At 42.7% G+C, this 12,516-nt stretch overlaps 1 protein-coding gene across 2 annotated transcripts; it reads right to left on the bottom strand.

Annotated features, from left to right (window-relative positions):
• Window positions 1-370: 370 nt before the first annotated feature.
• Window positions 371-11,274, bottom strand: bnipl (BCL2 interacting protein like). Of its 2 annotated transcripts, none has more exons than XM_012837464.3 (10): window positions 11,045-11,274; window positions 9,661-9,741; window positions 9,472-9,542; window positions 8,543-8,794; window positions 7,515-7,697; window positions 7,066-7,168; window positions 6,677-6,808; window positions 3,467-3,553; window positions 2,517-2,615; window positions 371-2,204 (listed from the first exon to the last, which is right to left on the bottom strand). In XM_012837464.3, exons 2-10 carry the CDS (start codon window positions 9,699-9,701, stop codon window positions 2,180-2,182), a joined length of 993 nt encoding a protein of 330 aa, XP_012692918.1. In that variant the 5' UTR covers window positions 9,702-9,741; window positions 11,045-11,274; the 3' UTR covers window positions 371-2,179. The 2 variants fall into 2 exon arrangements, with proteins under 2 accessions (XP_012692918.1, XP_031432347.1); XM_031576487.2 differs by lacking the exon at window positions 11,045-11,274 and adding an exon at window positions 10,811-10,935.
• Between the last annotated feature and the right edge of the window lie 1,242 nt (window positions 11,275-12,516).

The following is a 12,516-nucleotide window of genomic DNA, read 5'->3' as shown; positions in this document are numbered from 1 at the left end:
CCGTAGGTTTGACGGTTGTGTGGGAAATTGTGTTTTTTGGCCACCCTTCAGCTTATAAAGAGCGGTTTGTGTCGGGGGGGCAGGTGCTCAGGCGCTGTTCCAGCTTCATCACCCACAGGCTGCAATGAGATGGAACAGGCCAGTGGGTTGAACACATTTAGGGATTCATGTAATGGGATACAAATTCCTCAGGAAAACCAAGTCGGAATGCATGAGGCAAGGCTTGTTCTCAGCCTTGGGAAAACCTCATTTATTTTTTGTTCAACATCACCACAAACTCTCTGTTGGTCCAACTGACAGTTTTAGCAGACGGCCGTTACATCAGCCATAACAAAAAACAGAACTGAAAAATAAACTCTGACCAGCAGCATTATGGTAACATTTTATTTACAATTTGGGATCTGACAGATCCACACAAAGTCGTTATCCAAACACCCAAGCAGAGCAGAAATTAAAACAAAGGCAAATCATGGATCTTTAGTCTGTTAACAGATGATGCCAAGAGCTCTCCCTCTGAGCATTAGGACAGAAAAAAACAACTGGCTTTCCGTTCTTTAACAATGCAGTGAATCACTGCCAAAAACAGCCTCCCGTGGAGAAGTGTGCACATGGGAGTCCTTCAGAGACCACAGTATGAGGTGTAACAAGCATCAAGCTTGAGAGGTGGTTGGCAGTTTTACCTCAATGTCAGCCACAATCTCTGACTAATCTCGCATGTCCTTTAAATCAAACAACTATTTTCATCACTATCATTGAAAAAAAAAAAAAAACGTTAAAATTATTAGTTTGTGTTGTAATGTCCCTTCAATTATATTTATGCTTTTATTTTTTAAACACATTATTTACACTTATTTTAAATAAACAATTAAACATTTTTGCAGACATCTCCTGACTCCCAATATGAGAATCACAGTGAGAGGAAAAAAGGTTCAAACAGGAAATTATTATTTAACCTTCCCAACCAGCACAACTTGGTTCCTGTTTATAACTAAAATGCACACCGTACCGTTACCTCACTTCCCTCTCCTGCCAAAGCCCATTTCCTCAAAGACCAAACTGCTTCAATGGAGACTTTCAAAACAGTTCCCAGCCTCCAGTTCTTGTATTACAATCCTCACAACCAAGTCATCACAGCAGCAGACAAAACCATATCCACTACATTCCCCTCTTTGAAATCTATCTGAAACCGTCTGAAGGTCCATTGCTGCATAAGTGCTTGTAATCATCCTGGCCGCTGGAAAGTACAGGTTGTCCAAGTGTTCCCTTGTATAAATATTTGCCCTGAGGTACGGCGATTAAATGCCCTACATCTGAAGGTGGAAAGGAGGAAGGAAAAACAGTGCATCTAACAACATTAAATGGAGAATGCAGAGGGATTTGACTTACAAAATTAAAATAAAATGGGTCTTGTAAAACTCTTCGCCCATTGTTTAAACCATGACTCACTGCCTGTAATAGCCTGGACTGTTACTTTCTCCCCCTAAACACAATTTTGCATTAAAGTAGCTTGGCTTGTAGTTGTAACACATGAAACCAAAGTCTGATGAATCTGTAATGAAACCGAGGGGGTTTCAGTGTAACAGGAACCATGTGCTGCCAGATTCATTAAATTTTGGCTAATAAAAGTTTCACTGAACTCGCACAACTAGATTAGATGTGCCCCTTTTTTACACAGCAGTGATTACATGCTCATAAATCACGGGTGTTATGCAACACTGCTGGGGTTGCACACTTCTTCTAATCAGTCCTCAGCCGTTATGGCAGGTGTTGTGCAATCAGGGAGAGATGAACAAAAAGAGTATTGTTGATCACAATTTGAGGTTAAAAAGGTCATTCGTTTGTTTCTTTTGCTATAAAAACAACTTCATCAAATAAGTTACCAAAGCTCCTTGTTGCATGGGCGTGCATCTGCATTAAGACAAAAATGTCTCCTCAGTTAAGTGCATTCCTTCTAGTTAAGATCTTTTAAAAAATGTCTCTTCACTGATCCATAGAGCAGGTTGTGTGCAGAAAGACAACAGTGACCTCTGACAGAGGCTAAATTAGAGTCCGTGGACATAAAGAGATGACTCTGACCACTGGCGGGGCCTCTGCTTCGGAGCCTCCAGCTCTGAGCGTTCACCTTTAGCCTTGTTATGTAGTCATCGCTGTATTTACAAACCAACCAGTGGGGGGGGGCTCAGCTGCTCCGTTCGGCGTCATATCTACAAGAAAATACACGGGAAATTACTCGTTCATATAAACTGTTTGCTCAAACCATTAAACGCAGCAATTTTATTGAAAACACACACGTCAAGGTCCGTCTCATACTGGCAAAAACAGCTGGGAAGCCGCCTGTGCTCGGGACTCCAAATGAAACAACATAAAGGCAGAGTCAGCATGAAGGCCGTCCACCTCCCACATGGCGATGGTTTAAAAGGCAGCCTTCACAGTGCTCTGCTCTTCTACAAATAATTGTGAATAAAAGCCTCCACAAATGGACTCCATGTGAGGCAGGCAAAGGAGGGGCCACTCACTCTCGGATGCAGTCTGGGATCTCCAGGTGCTCCATGGGGATGAACTCGGAGAGCTCATGGAGGCTTTGAATGAATTTCACCTTCCGGCTAAACTTCTCACTAAAAGGAAGACACCACAGGCTTTAACATGTCTGTGGAGGATCTGACCCATGGATGAACTATAACCAAATGATTAGTGAAAATATAACCTTTTCCCATTCAGAATACTCAGAACCTATATTTTGATAGATGTAAAGACCACCATAGATTTGACAAAATCACTTGCTACTTCATAAAAAAAACATGACAAGATCATTTTGGAATTAATTGGACCATTGGACCAAAGGAACATATGTGTAAACCCAGGCATCAAATCCTAATGGCGGCAACAGGGTCATCAAAGTATCGCCGAGTCATTTCATACAATTGTATCAAAAATGTTACAAGTGATGCATTTTATAACTTAGTCATTACAACATTTTGTCCTGAAACATTTTGTCCAGTCTATCATCTAATTTATTTCCTGCTTACTTCCCGACGTACTTCCATAAAGTGGTAACCTTTTCAAAAACAAGAAATAAAAAGATGTTTCAGGACAAAATGCTATTGTGCCACAGTCGACAGGTCACAAGTTTACACATTAGTCAGTTTCCTGCGAGAGGTTTTAGCGTCTCCTAGGCTGCCACCGCTTTCAGTTTCCTCTGCTGTGATAACCCTCCTGGAGGAGGCTACAGCTCTTGCTAAATGGTAGTGAGGTATTTGTTCATTTCTGGTTGAGCAAGTCAATGTGTGATTTTTGGGAAATTGCTGGCTCTCCTCCATAGAAATACAATCAATTCTATCTTCGTGTGATTTCTACAGAGGGTTACTCAAGCGATCCACTGCCTTCTTAATCAACTCTAAATAAACAAGTGTTTTTGGAGAATGAAGTGTCTTTACACAATCCTCAACTGGATGAACTGGAATCTTACCTTATGAAGGGCTTGACGAGTGTGATCAGAGCCTTCACATACCACACTGGGTGTACCACCAACAAACCCTTCAGGTCCTTCCTCAACCTACACAGAAACAAAGACAAATTACATGTCTGCAGATTTCATATCATGTACAGCACTCCACTCAACTGACATTGCCATTGACTTTTGGACAGGCCAGCTCCAATTCAAAACTTTACTCTCCGTTTAGAATAAAAAGAAAAAAAAAACTGAATCCAGATGCTGGACTGCATGTACAAGACAAGAAATGGAAAATCGGCAACATCCCAGGCTAATAAATTAAACTGATTGTACAATGACGGATAACATTTTGAGCTGAAACTCAACACTCAACAGACTAGAATGCCTGATGAGAAGAACTGTGTTACGAAACACGTCTTTGTCTGTCGGGTGTGGATAGATTTACACATCTTGGGAGTATGACCGTGTTCCCTTAATCTTATCAGCACCTGTGTTCCCTAAAAGAAGGATGAAGAAAGAATGGAAAATCCACCTTTTTTGGAATTTTGTGAAAATGATGTGGCAATATTATTCATACCATGAACTGAAGCGGCATTATTTTCCTAGTCCCACAACTCATCTTCCATATGTAGGTACGCAGTGTACCTCTGCAGCTCACCTCAAAGAAGGCTCCTTACAGCAAAACTTATTAGTCACAATTGTATTTTTTACAACTGGTAACCCATGAACACACTACTGGATGCAACCTTTTATGCACAGGACAGGACTTCATTTCATCACAATACCCCATACCCAAAAGCTAAGACAAAAACCAGTAACAGCAGCAGTTTGGGTATCAATAGTTTGACACGGAGAGAACAAAGCAACAATTACGTATGGCTTCCGTGCCCTTTGGAGCGTTTGTGTGGCTAGTAGCCTTATGGGTAGCCCATAGGAGGAGGAAGACATGATGCAAGTCACCAGTTTAGCGCATGTGATGACCCAGACAGCTGTCTGGGAGTTGGCCTCTCCTCCCCCACAGCCTGCTCGGTCCCACAGCAGAGGCCACTCATGTAAACAAACCCCATGACTCAAAACAGCAGCATGGATGACGCTGTTGTGGCTTACTGTAAGCCTCCACTCTACACACTTCCTCGTTTCATGTTTATAAACTTTATCCATGACCACAAGTTACAGAGGAAATGCAACACTTAGGCCACTGACGGTCACCCTCATTTGAGACAAAACAACAAAAAAAAGAACCAAAAACATCTGGTCTCTTCCTCTCCAACACTGTTGTAAAACGTAAACTTATCTACAGACAAATGTTATTTGAAGTATATTTGACATTTATTTTCTGTCTGTTTAAGGTTCCACCGTCTCCTTTCTCCAGTATCAGTGTTTTTCTGAGAGGGCTTTTCTGTGAATGTTTCGGTGTTTTTCAGCTCCACTGAACACATGACTGCGGTATGATGGGACACCGTCTAGTTGCTTGGTAACAGTACACTGTTACACTGTTGTCCATCCCCAGATGCCTCCAATTCCTATTTCAGCGCGTGAGGTCATGTCTGCCGTGTCTCTTCACCCTTGCCCAGATCAACAGATCCTTGGCTGGCCTGAGGGACTTTCAGCTGTTAGTGTAACTGGAACAACAATTAGTGACGTCAAAATTGTCAAATGACTTCATGATTTGTCATGAGCTTGACTCGACAGACTTTCCACAGATGACGCTCGACAGGTAGGCTAATGGCTAGGTGTCTCAGCAGCTTAGTCACTACTGTGACGTTCCCAAAATACCAGATGCAGAGAGACTAGCTTTTCTTTTTTGATTAATGTCTGCATACGTTTGATATGATTTGAGTGTGTGTGTATGGCATATTGAGACTTCTTTGCATTGCGCATGAAGATACAAATACAGTTGAAGAGTGGGATGACTATTTTTCAAATCTGTATCAAATCTCCTAAAACGTGTTACCTAACAGGCAGACGTGACTTATGTGGTAGGTACAGACATCACTGCAGATGCGAGGGGCTACAAAGCTGCCTTTATATGGGCTGTGCAAACACATACATTCACAGCGATAAGGAGAAGTTACAGCACTGCCAAAATACACAGAGAAATATGCACTACTAAGCACTGCCCTCTCACCACAAAACACCAGGGGAAGTATTCAGCTTCTCAAACTACATTGATTCTAAAGGACCTATGACCTTCAACAATGACAAGAACGGGGGTGACAACTGGGTGGGACTTTAATGAAGAATAGCCACCATTAGCATAAAGGGGCTGCACAAAAAGAGGCTTCTAAAAATACCATCAGGGAAGGGCAAAATGTGTAGAATTGCTTAATGTGTATAGGACTGGAGGGCGTCACATCACACATAGCTGACATCTCAAAGGTGGGACATTACGGCGTGTTCAAGTTGTGGCTCTAGCTCTCCAAACATTCTGTGTGTGCTGTGTGTGCTGTGCACAGTGCGAGCAGGTCTATGCTGTGAAGAGCAGGGGGTCAGTGGGTTATCTGAGGAATGCCCGCAGGGAACTGTTCTCCTGAGATACCAGCCCACACAGGCTATGAATAATTGCAGCATTCCTGTCATATTTCATCCCAGGGCCTGGGCAACAGAGCACTCAGGAGAGGGAAAGAGAGAGAGAGAGAGAGAACGCGCCCCTCTCCTTTAAGGCACTCCTGTCAGAGGACATCAGCGAAGCGGAAACAGCACAAGGCCATCGTTTTAACTGGAGCGCCCCCTTCTGACAGAACAAGAACCCTCACCTTGGCATCATTTTTGTGACTTCGTGGACGATGTGTATTACCAGCATAGAAGCTTTGTCAATAGGAGAGACAGAGGTCATTGCGAGCGGACTGTGGAGCAATTTCAGTTCATGTATCTTTAATGAGAAGACGACCCATAGGCTTGTGTGACACGGTGGTGGAGAGGACATCCTCTGGCGGTCACCCTGCCTGACTCCTACCCCTTTAGTGTAGGACTTGCACAATGGCTACCTTGAGATACACTCTCACTTCAAATAGGTCTTTTTGAAAATCTGAATGATCTGAGCATCTGAATCAAATAGTACATTAGGATAGTTCTGAAAGATTACTACTTATGCCGTGAAACCATTATGCAGTCTTCTGAAGACAAGTGCCCCTCCGAGTACACGTGCCTCATATTGATTTGCCATGCAGCTTCGGTTTTAAATAGTTACAATCTGATATTATTTGAACAGACAGTGAAACTCACCTCCTGTCAATGGAGTTGTAACACTGCCGGAGCCATTTGATGGCAGGCATCTTGTTCCTGGGAGCCATCCCACAGAGGTAGACCATGACGTAGCTCTCCGACACCATAAGGTCTAGCGTTCCCACTATGTACCTGAGAGTATACGATATGCTAATGTTATTTATTGTTCACTGTTGTTATGCCAATGTTTTTTTTATTATTAAGGCTCATCATGGCTTGTTAAATGGATTGCACACATGTAAATTGTATGTATTAATATATTATTGCAGAAACAAACAAAACTCCATCCAGAGAAGATCTGTTCAACCCAAACACAAAGGTGAATGTGTGTATTTGCAAGAAAACATGAAATGTTCCAGGTTTGTGATATGTAGAAACAACCATCTCACTTGAATAGATTGTCCATTACATATTCATAGTTCTCAATTGTGTTCTCCGGCAGGTAACACGATGAGAACAAGATGATGGCAGTCATTATTTCGCCATAGTAACCTAAAAAAACAAGAAAAAAAAAACACATACTTGTGCCTAGGTCCTTGTGTTTTCACTAACAGTGAGAGAATCTATACTCATAAATCTTTATTAGCTCTTTAAGAAAATGGTTATCAACAAAAGCATTTATTGGCAAAAATAGTTGTTCAGGGGGAGTGAAATACCGGAGTACCTCCGACTAGTTCTCAGAGTGGTTTTGTAATAAATCATTCATCAGTTCTAAATAGAAGTTTCTCAATATTTTTAATAACAAAAACCAGAAGAACTATTTAATAGTTCTAGACATCACCCAAGTAGAACACAGTTCACAGCAGCTCTGTTCCAACATGTCTGTCTCCAAACTCACCTCCGTGGGAGAGCACCTGTAGGTAGGGCTCTATCACGCTCATGTTGACGTGGTAGTCCTGGCCCGAGATACAGAAGCGACGCCAGCGGCGGCCACGGCTGTCCACCTGGTCCAGCTCCAGGTTGGCCATTGCTGGAGAGCTGGCCCTGCCCTCCTCCATCACCCCCATCCTGGGTAAGTCATCTGCCACACGGGGAACCAGTCAGGGGAAGACAGACAGGGATCAGGGTGTTCAAAACAGCTTATGCAAAATATGCTACACATGCAAGTGTACGGTTTGATCTTAGCATTTCAAAGCAGGGTCCAGGATAGGATGGACCCTTTCCTCAGGATACATTTGGTTGGGTTCCAAAGGCAGGCAAGCAGCAGTAGTGAAGGAGGCCCAAGTAATGCCATGTTTTTCTACCACCCTCAAGTGAGCGGATAAAACCATCATTAGTTCCATCCTTAGTTTGGTAAGGAGGATTTTTTACTATTCTGAGCCTGGATTGCCAAATCCTAATCAGAGCGAATTAACAAGCCTTCATGAGAAGTTCAAGAGAATGGTACAAAACAAATCTAGTAATCCTTAATGATTCCTTTATATTCCAGCAGTCTGGTGCTCAGGTTTGTTGCTAATCAGCCACCAAAGTAACTCATATTATGTTCTACTGAATTCAGAGTGTACTCCATCATCAACATCTCCTTTAGTAAGCACAGTGAATACAGAGCCTCTGAGAAAAATTAAACACCACTTAAGAGTCTCCCTCACATCAATTGATTTCCCCCAACTTGCTCTTGTGCATGAGGTATTTTCTGCCCTACTACTGCCAGCAATTAAGTGTCTGTCAAACAACAAGTTGATTGATTAGGACACCGTCCAACACACACACACACACACACACACACACACACACACACACACACACACACACACACACACACACACACACACACACACACACACACACACACACACACACACACACACACACACACACACACACACACACACACAGTAGTTTGACAGAGTCTCCCAGGTTGGTTACCTTCCCACTCCAGGTCGTGCATGCTGCTGGGGAAGTTACAGGACTCGCTGTCCGACGGCGTCTCTAAAGCCTCCAGGTTGATGTCCAGGTCTGTGTCATCTGGTGAGGGCGACAGGGCGGCAGCGGAGAACTCTTCGGACTTGAGACTGCGGTCCATTGAGTCGGACTTGGACAGCGTGAGGCTGAGCGCGGGCGCCACCAGACGCTTCTTCCTGACGGGGTGCCCCGAGAGCGCCAGGCTGCTGGGGGGAGCTGGCCCGCGGCCAATCACACAAGCTCAGTCACATGCACTGTATGTGTGCATCATTCAAGTCATATGCTCTGCAGTCAAGGGCGGTTCATTGGCGGGTGCATCCGTTTTCTTTCTTAATCGTTTATTTTTGGTTGTAAAACACATTCGTTCACCCTCATTCTCAGTATTTTAGATTACAGATAATCTAAGGGCACCTTGTGTAGAAAACAATGTGTAAAGAGAGTCAAATATGTTGGCCACCAGTATAGGAAAGGATGCATGGAATTTCAAACATCTCACTAAGAACAATGGAAGACCAGCAGATGGCATCTTAATCCATACTTTCATAACCAAAGAAACCATCTTAAAAATAGTAGGATGTAAAATAAGGTAAATAAAACTGAATGGAAGACTTACCAATGAGGCAAAACTACCATTAATACCAGATCTTGATCTTTCATTTGAATATATATCTATCTTAATCTTTCATGTTAATGTACAAATCCTAAAGTAATGATATAACAAACCTTTACATTATCCGTATCACTTAACACTAGACATAGTTCTTTGAGGATGTAAATACCTAAACTGAGAGCATGGAGCTCTTTCACTGAGTCACCCTTCAAGTGCCAACATGTGAAGCACCCAACAGCTCCCAGCAGGCTGAGCAGACTCCCCTACAAATCCCTGTGCTTACCGGGTCTGTTTCCATTGGCAATGGCACTCTCCAACTCATCATCCTGGTTCAGTGTATCTTCAGGGAGCGGCCTGTGAGAGAATTGACAAAAGAAAAGACAGACACAGATATGCATTCATAATTAGTAAAAGGCTACCAGGCAATCAAGACTGGGGCACATATGGAGGTACTGTAGTGGGCTCCTCAGACCTGGGAAACTCTTCGTCCTGCCACTCCTCCCTCAGCTCCATGTCTGGGAGATGAGACAGTGGCCCGGGGTGCTCAGGACTCCTGGGAGGTCAACGGAAAAAAAGAGAGACAAAAACAAGGTCACTTCTAGGATCATGTTCACCATTCGCAGGATCTCCCCAAAAGGCAAAACCCTAGGAACAGATTCAGGTTAATGTGATCTGATGCACCCTTTCTGTTGAAGCCCCAAGGAAGTGGCAGTTCTGATTACTGGAAAACAGAGTGCGTGCTAACACCGATTACTCAGTACTCAATATATGCTTCATCCAGTGTGTTAACTATATCTCTGACTTCAACATCAAGTCCTTTCAAGACTATGTTTTCTGATATCCATTTAGGCTAGAATACAACCAATACATGAAAGACAACATTAATACATGAAAGACAACATTAACACAATGCCCATATAGATTACAGCACAGATGACTCAAAGCACAGCGTCAGCACGTTACTATTATATATATAGAAGTATAGGTGAGGCCTTGTTCAGAAAAATCCCAGTACACTCATCAGAACAGCCATTTTATCTCAGCTTCCCTTCGTACAACCAGGTGAACACCACGTCCTCTGGTTCCACTTGAGCTCCCCCCAGCAGGTGCAGCAATGCACTCGAGGCCCACTCACTCCGTACTCAGACTCACTGAGAGCAGGCAGCAACACACACACACACAGGTTGGGACCATGTGGCGGGCTGTCCTCTGTCCGTCATTGGCAACAACTGCCTCTGTCCCTCACATTGACTTGACAAGGTCTGAGGCCTACAGCAGCCAATGTTATTCCTCTGAGCAAGCATTTGGTACTTGTTGGTACCACAACAAATCAAGCGGTCACTGGGATGGTCATCTGACAATATTCAGAGCCAATAACTATACAATTATATACGAAGCACTATAGAGGTCTTACTTCCTCTTCTGAGACAGGTATACAAAACACTGGGAAGAAAAGTACCAAAAATAGGCTATGCACACAGATAACGACACGATTTCATACAGTACAGCAGAATCATAAACACATGATGCCAATAAATAGATGCACGCGTTGCTTTAATTTGAACCAAAATGCAAATACAACTCCAAAATGTATGACCTCCATAACACAATATAGAACTCACCTGCTGCCCGTGCTTATCATCACTTTAAAGCTCCTCAACGTTCTCATTAGCGTTAGTCTAACGTTGAGTAAAACTGACAGTTTTGGTCCTGTAGCTTAAAGCCAACATAAACATATAGACGTGGAAATTTCTACAAGGCAGACCGTGTAATGTCAAGCGCAGTGCATTGTTTGCGTATCCATGAAACTATTCAATGTGTAAATATGGAAATAAAAACAAACAAACGCAACTCACCGACTCTATCTGTGAGGAAGCCAGGTTACGAGCTCAGGTATTAAATTACTATTCCTTTTACATTTGGTTGTAATCTCATTAAAAGTGGCTGATGTTGTTATCTAATGCACACACCCAACTGAGTTTAAAGAGGAAATCTTGGAGCCGTCTTTGTGTTAGCACTACATTCTGCGGTAAGGAACCCACACAGCAAACAGAGGGCTCTCTCGGCCAATCAGCGCGCTCTACACCTGATGACAAAGTTGCTACACCTGAGAGGTGAGGTGACTTTCTACACCTCCCTGAAAAAAAGGGCGGGTCACCAACAGATATTTACCTCAGGCCGACATCAGCATAATTTCTACAGTCACAATACTTCACACGAGGACTTTTAACGATAACAGAATAGAGTCGTTTTAAAATGTAGCCTAACTAATAATTGTACTGTGAATGAATCTATTGTCAATAGGCTATAACCTATATGATTCAAAACGGAAAAATGCATATTAAAATCAGGCTGTAGAACTTGTCACCCACCATTAACTACCTCAATTTTCTTATTTAAACATTTTCATTTTACTGTGTTCAGGATTACATACACCGTATATTATACAGTTAACCTGTCTTAAGGTCCCACGTCATTACACGTGGCTGTAAAGACCTGAACATCTAGTTTGGGTTCTTTTGTGCTCTGGAATTAGCATGTTAGCCTCTTCCCTATTGGCATAATGCTGCAGGTTTTTTTTTCTTTTTTCCATTAAATGATGGAAAGTGGAGATTGGGACAGTCAGTCAGTCAGTTTGCACATTAACGCACAATGAATGACGCAATAGAGGTGTGAATACCTGTTCGAGGTTTTGTTCTTTCTTATGGATCTTAGACAGATATTGCATTCCTCTCAACGCCCATATGAATCCGACACAGGGATGTAACACCAATCATCCTGTTGTGGTTACACCCAGAGCCAGGCTAAATGTAATTGTCCAGAACAGACAGGAATTAAATCTGTTTACTTTAGGACAAAACATGTTGTATTGAAGCCTTGCCTAACAGGGTGCTAATTACTAAATTTCAGGGACTGTGTCACACTGTTAAGTTCATTCCACACGGCCCACAAGTGGCTTACAGATGATTTTTGAACAAAATCTGTTTGTTGAGACATCTCTATGGCCTAACTTGTATGATGCACAACTAAACATAAAGATGATGTACTGAGAAAATGGGTTTGTCTGAGGTAATATTAATGACATATGATGTAGTAGTCAGGAAGAGATTTCAAAGACAAATATTGCTTCATCTGTTTACAAGGCCTGGCTTTAGATGACACCGCAGGCCGGGCACGGGACATGTTTGAGCATGGTGCTTCACTGCTACATCAGTTAGGACATTACACCAAACATGGAAAATGTTTTTTTTTTTTGTCCTTTAAAAATTGCCTCTTGTTATCCAATGGTTATACAGATGACTTAAGTTTCAGAGACGGCACAGATGTT

Source organism: Clupea harengus, chromosome 11 (genome assembly GCF_900700415.2).
Source record: "Clupea harengus chromosome 11, Ch_v2.0.2, whole genome shotgun sequence".
Classification (NCBI taxonomy): domain Eukaryota; kingdom Metazoa; phylum Chordata; class Actinopteri; order Clupeiformes; family Clupeidae; genus Clupea; species Clupea harengus.
The sequence above is the reverse complement of the archived record's forward strand: the minus strand, read 5'-3'. Positions and strand labels throughout refer to the sequence as shown.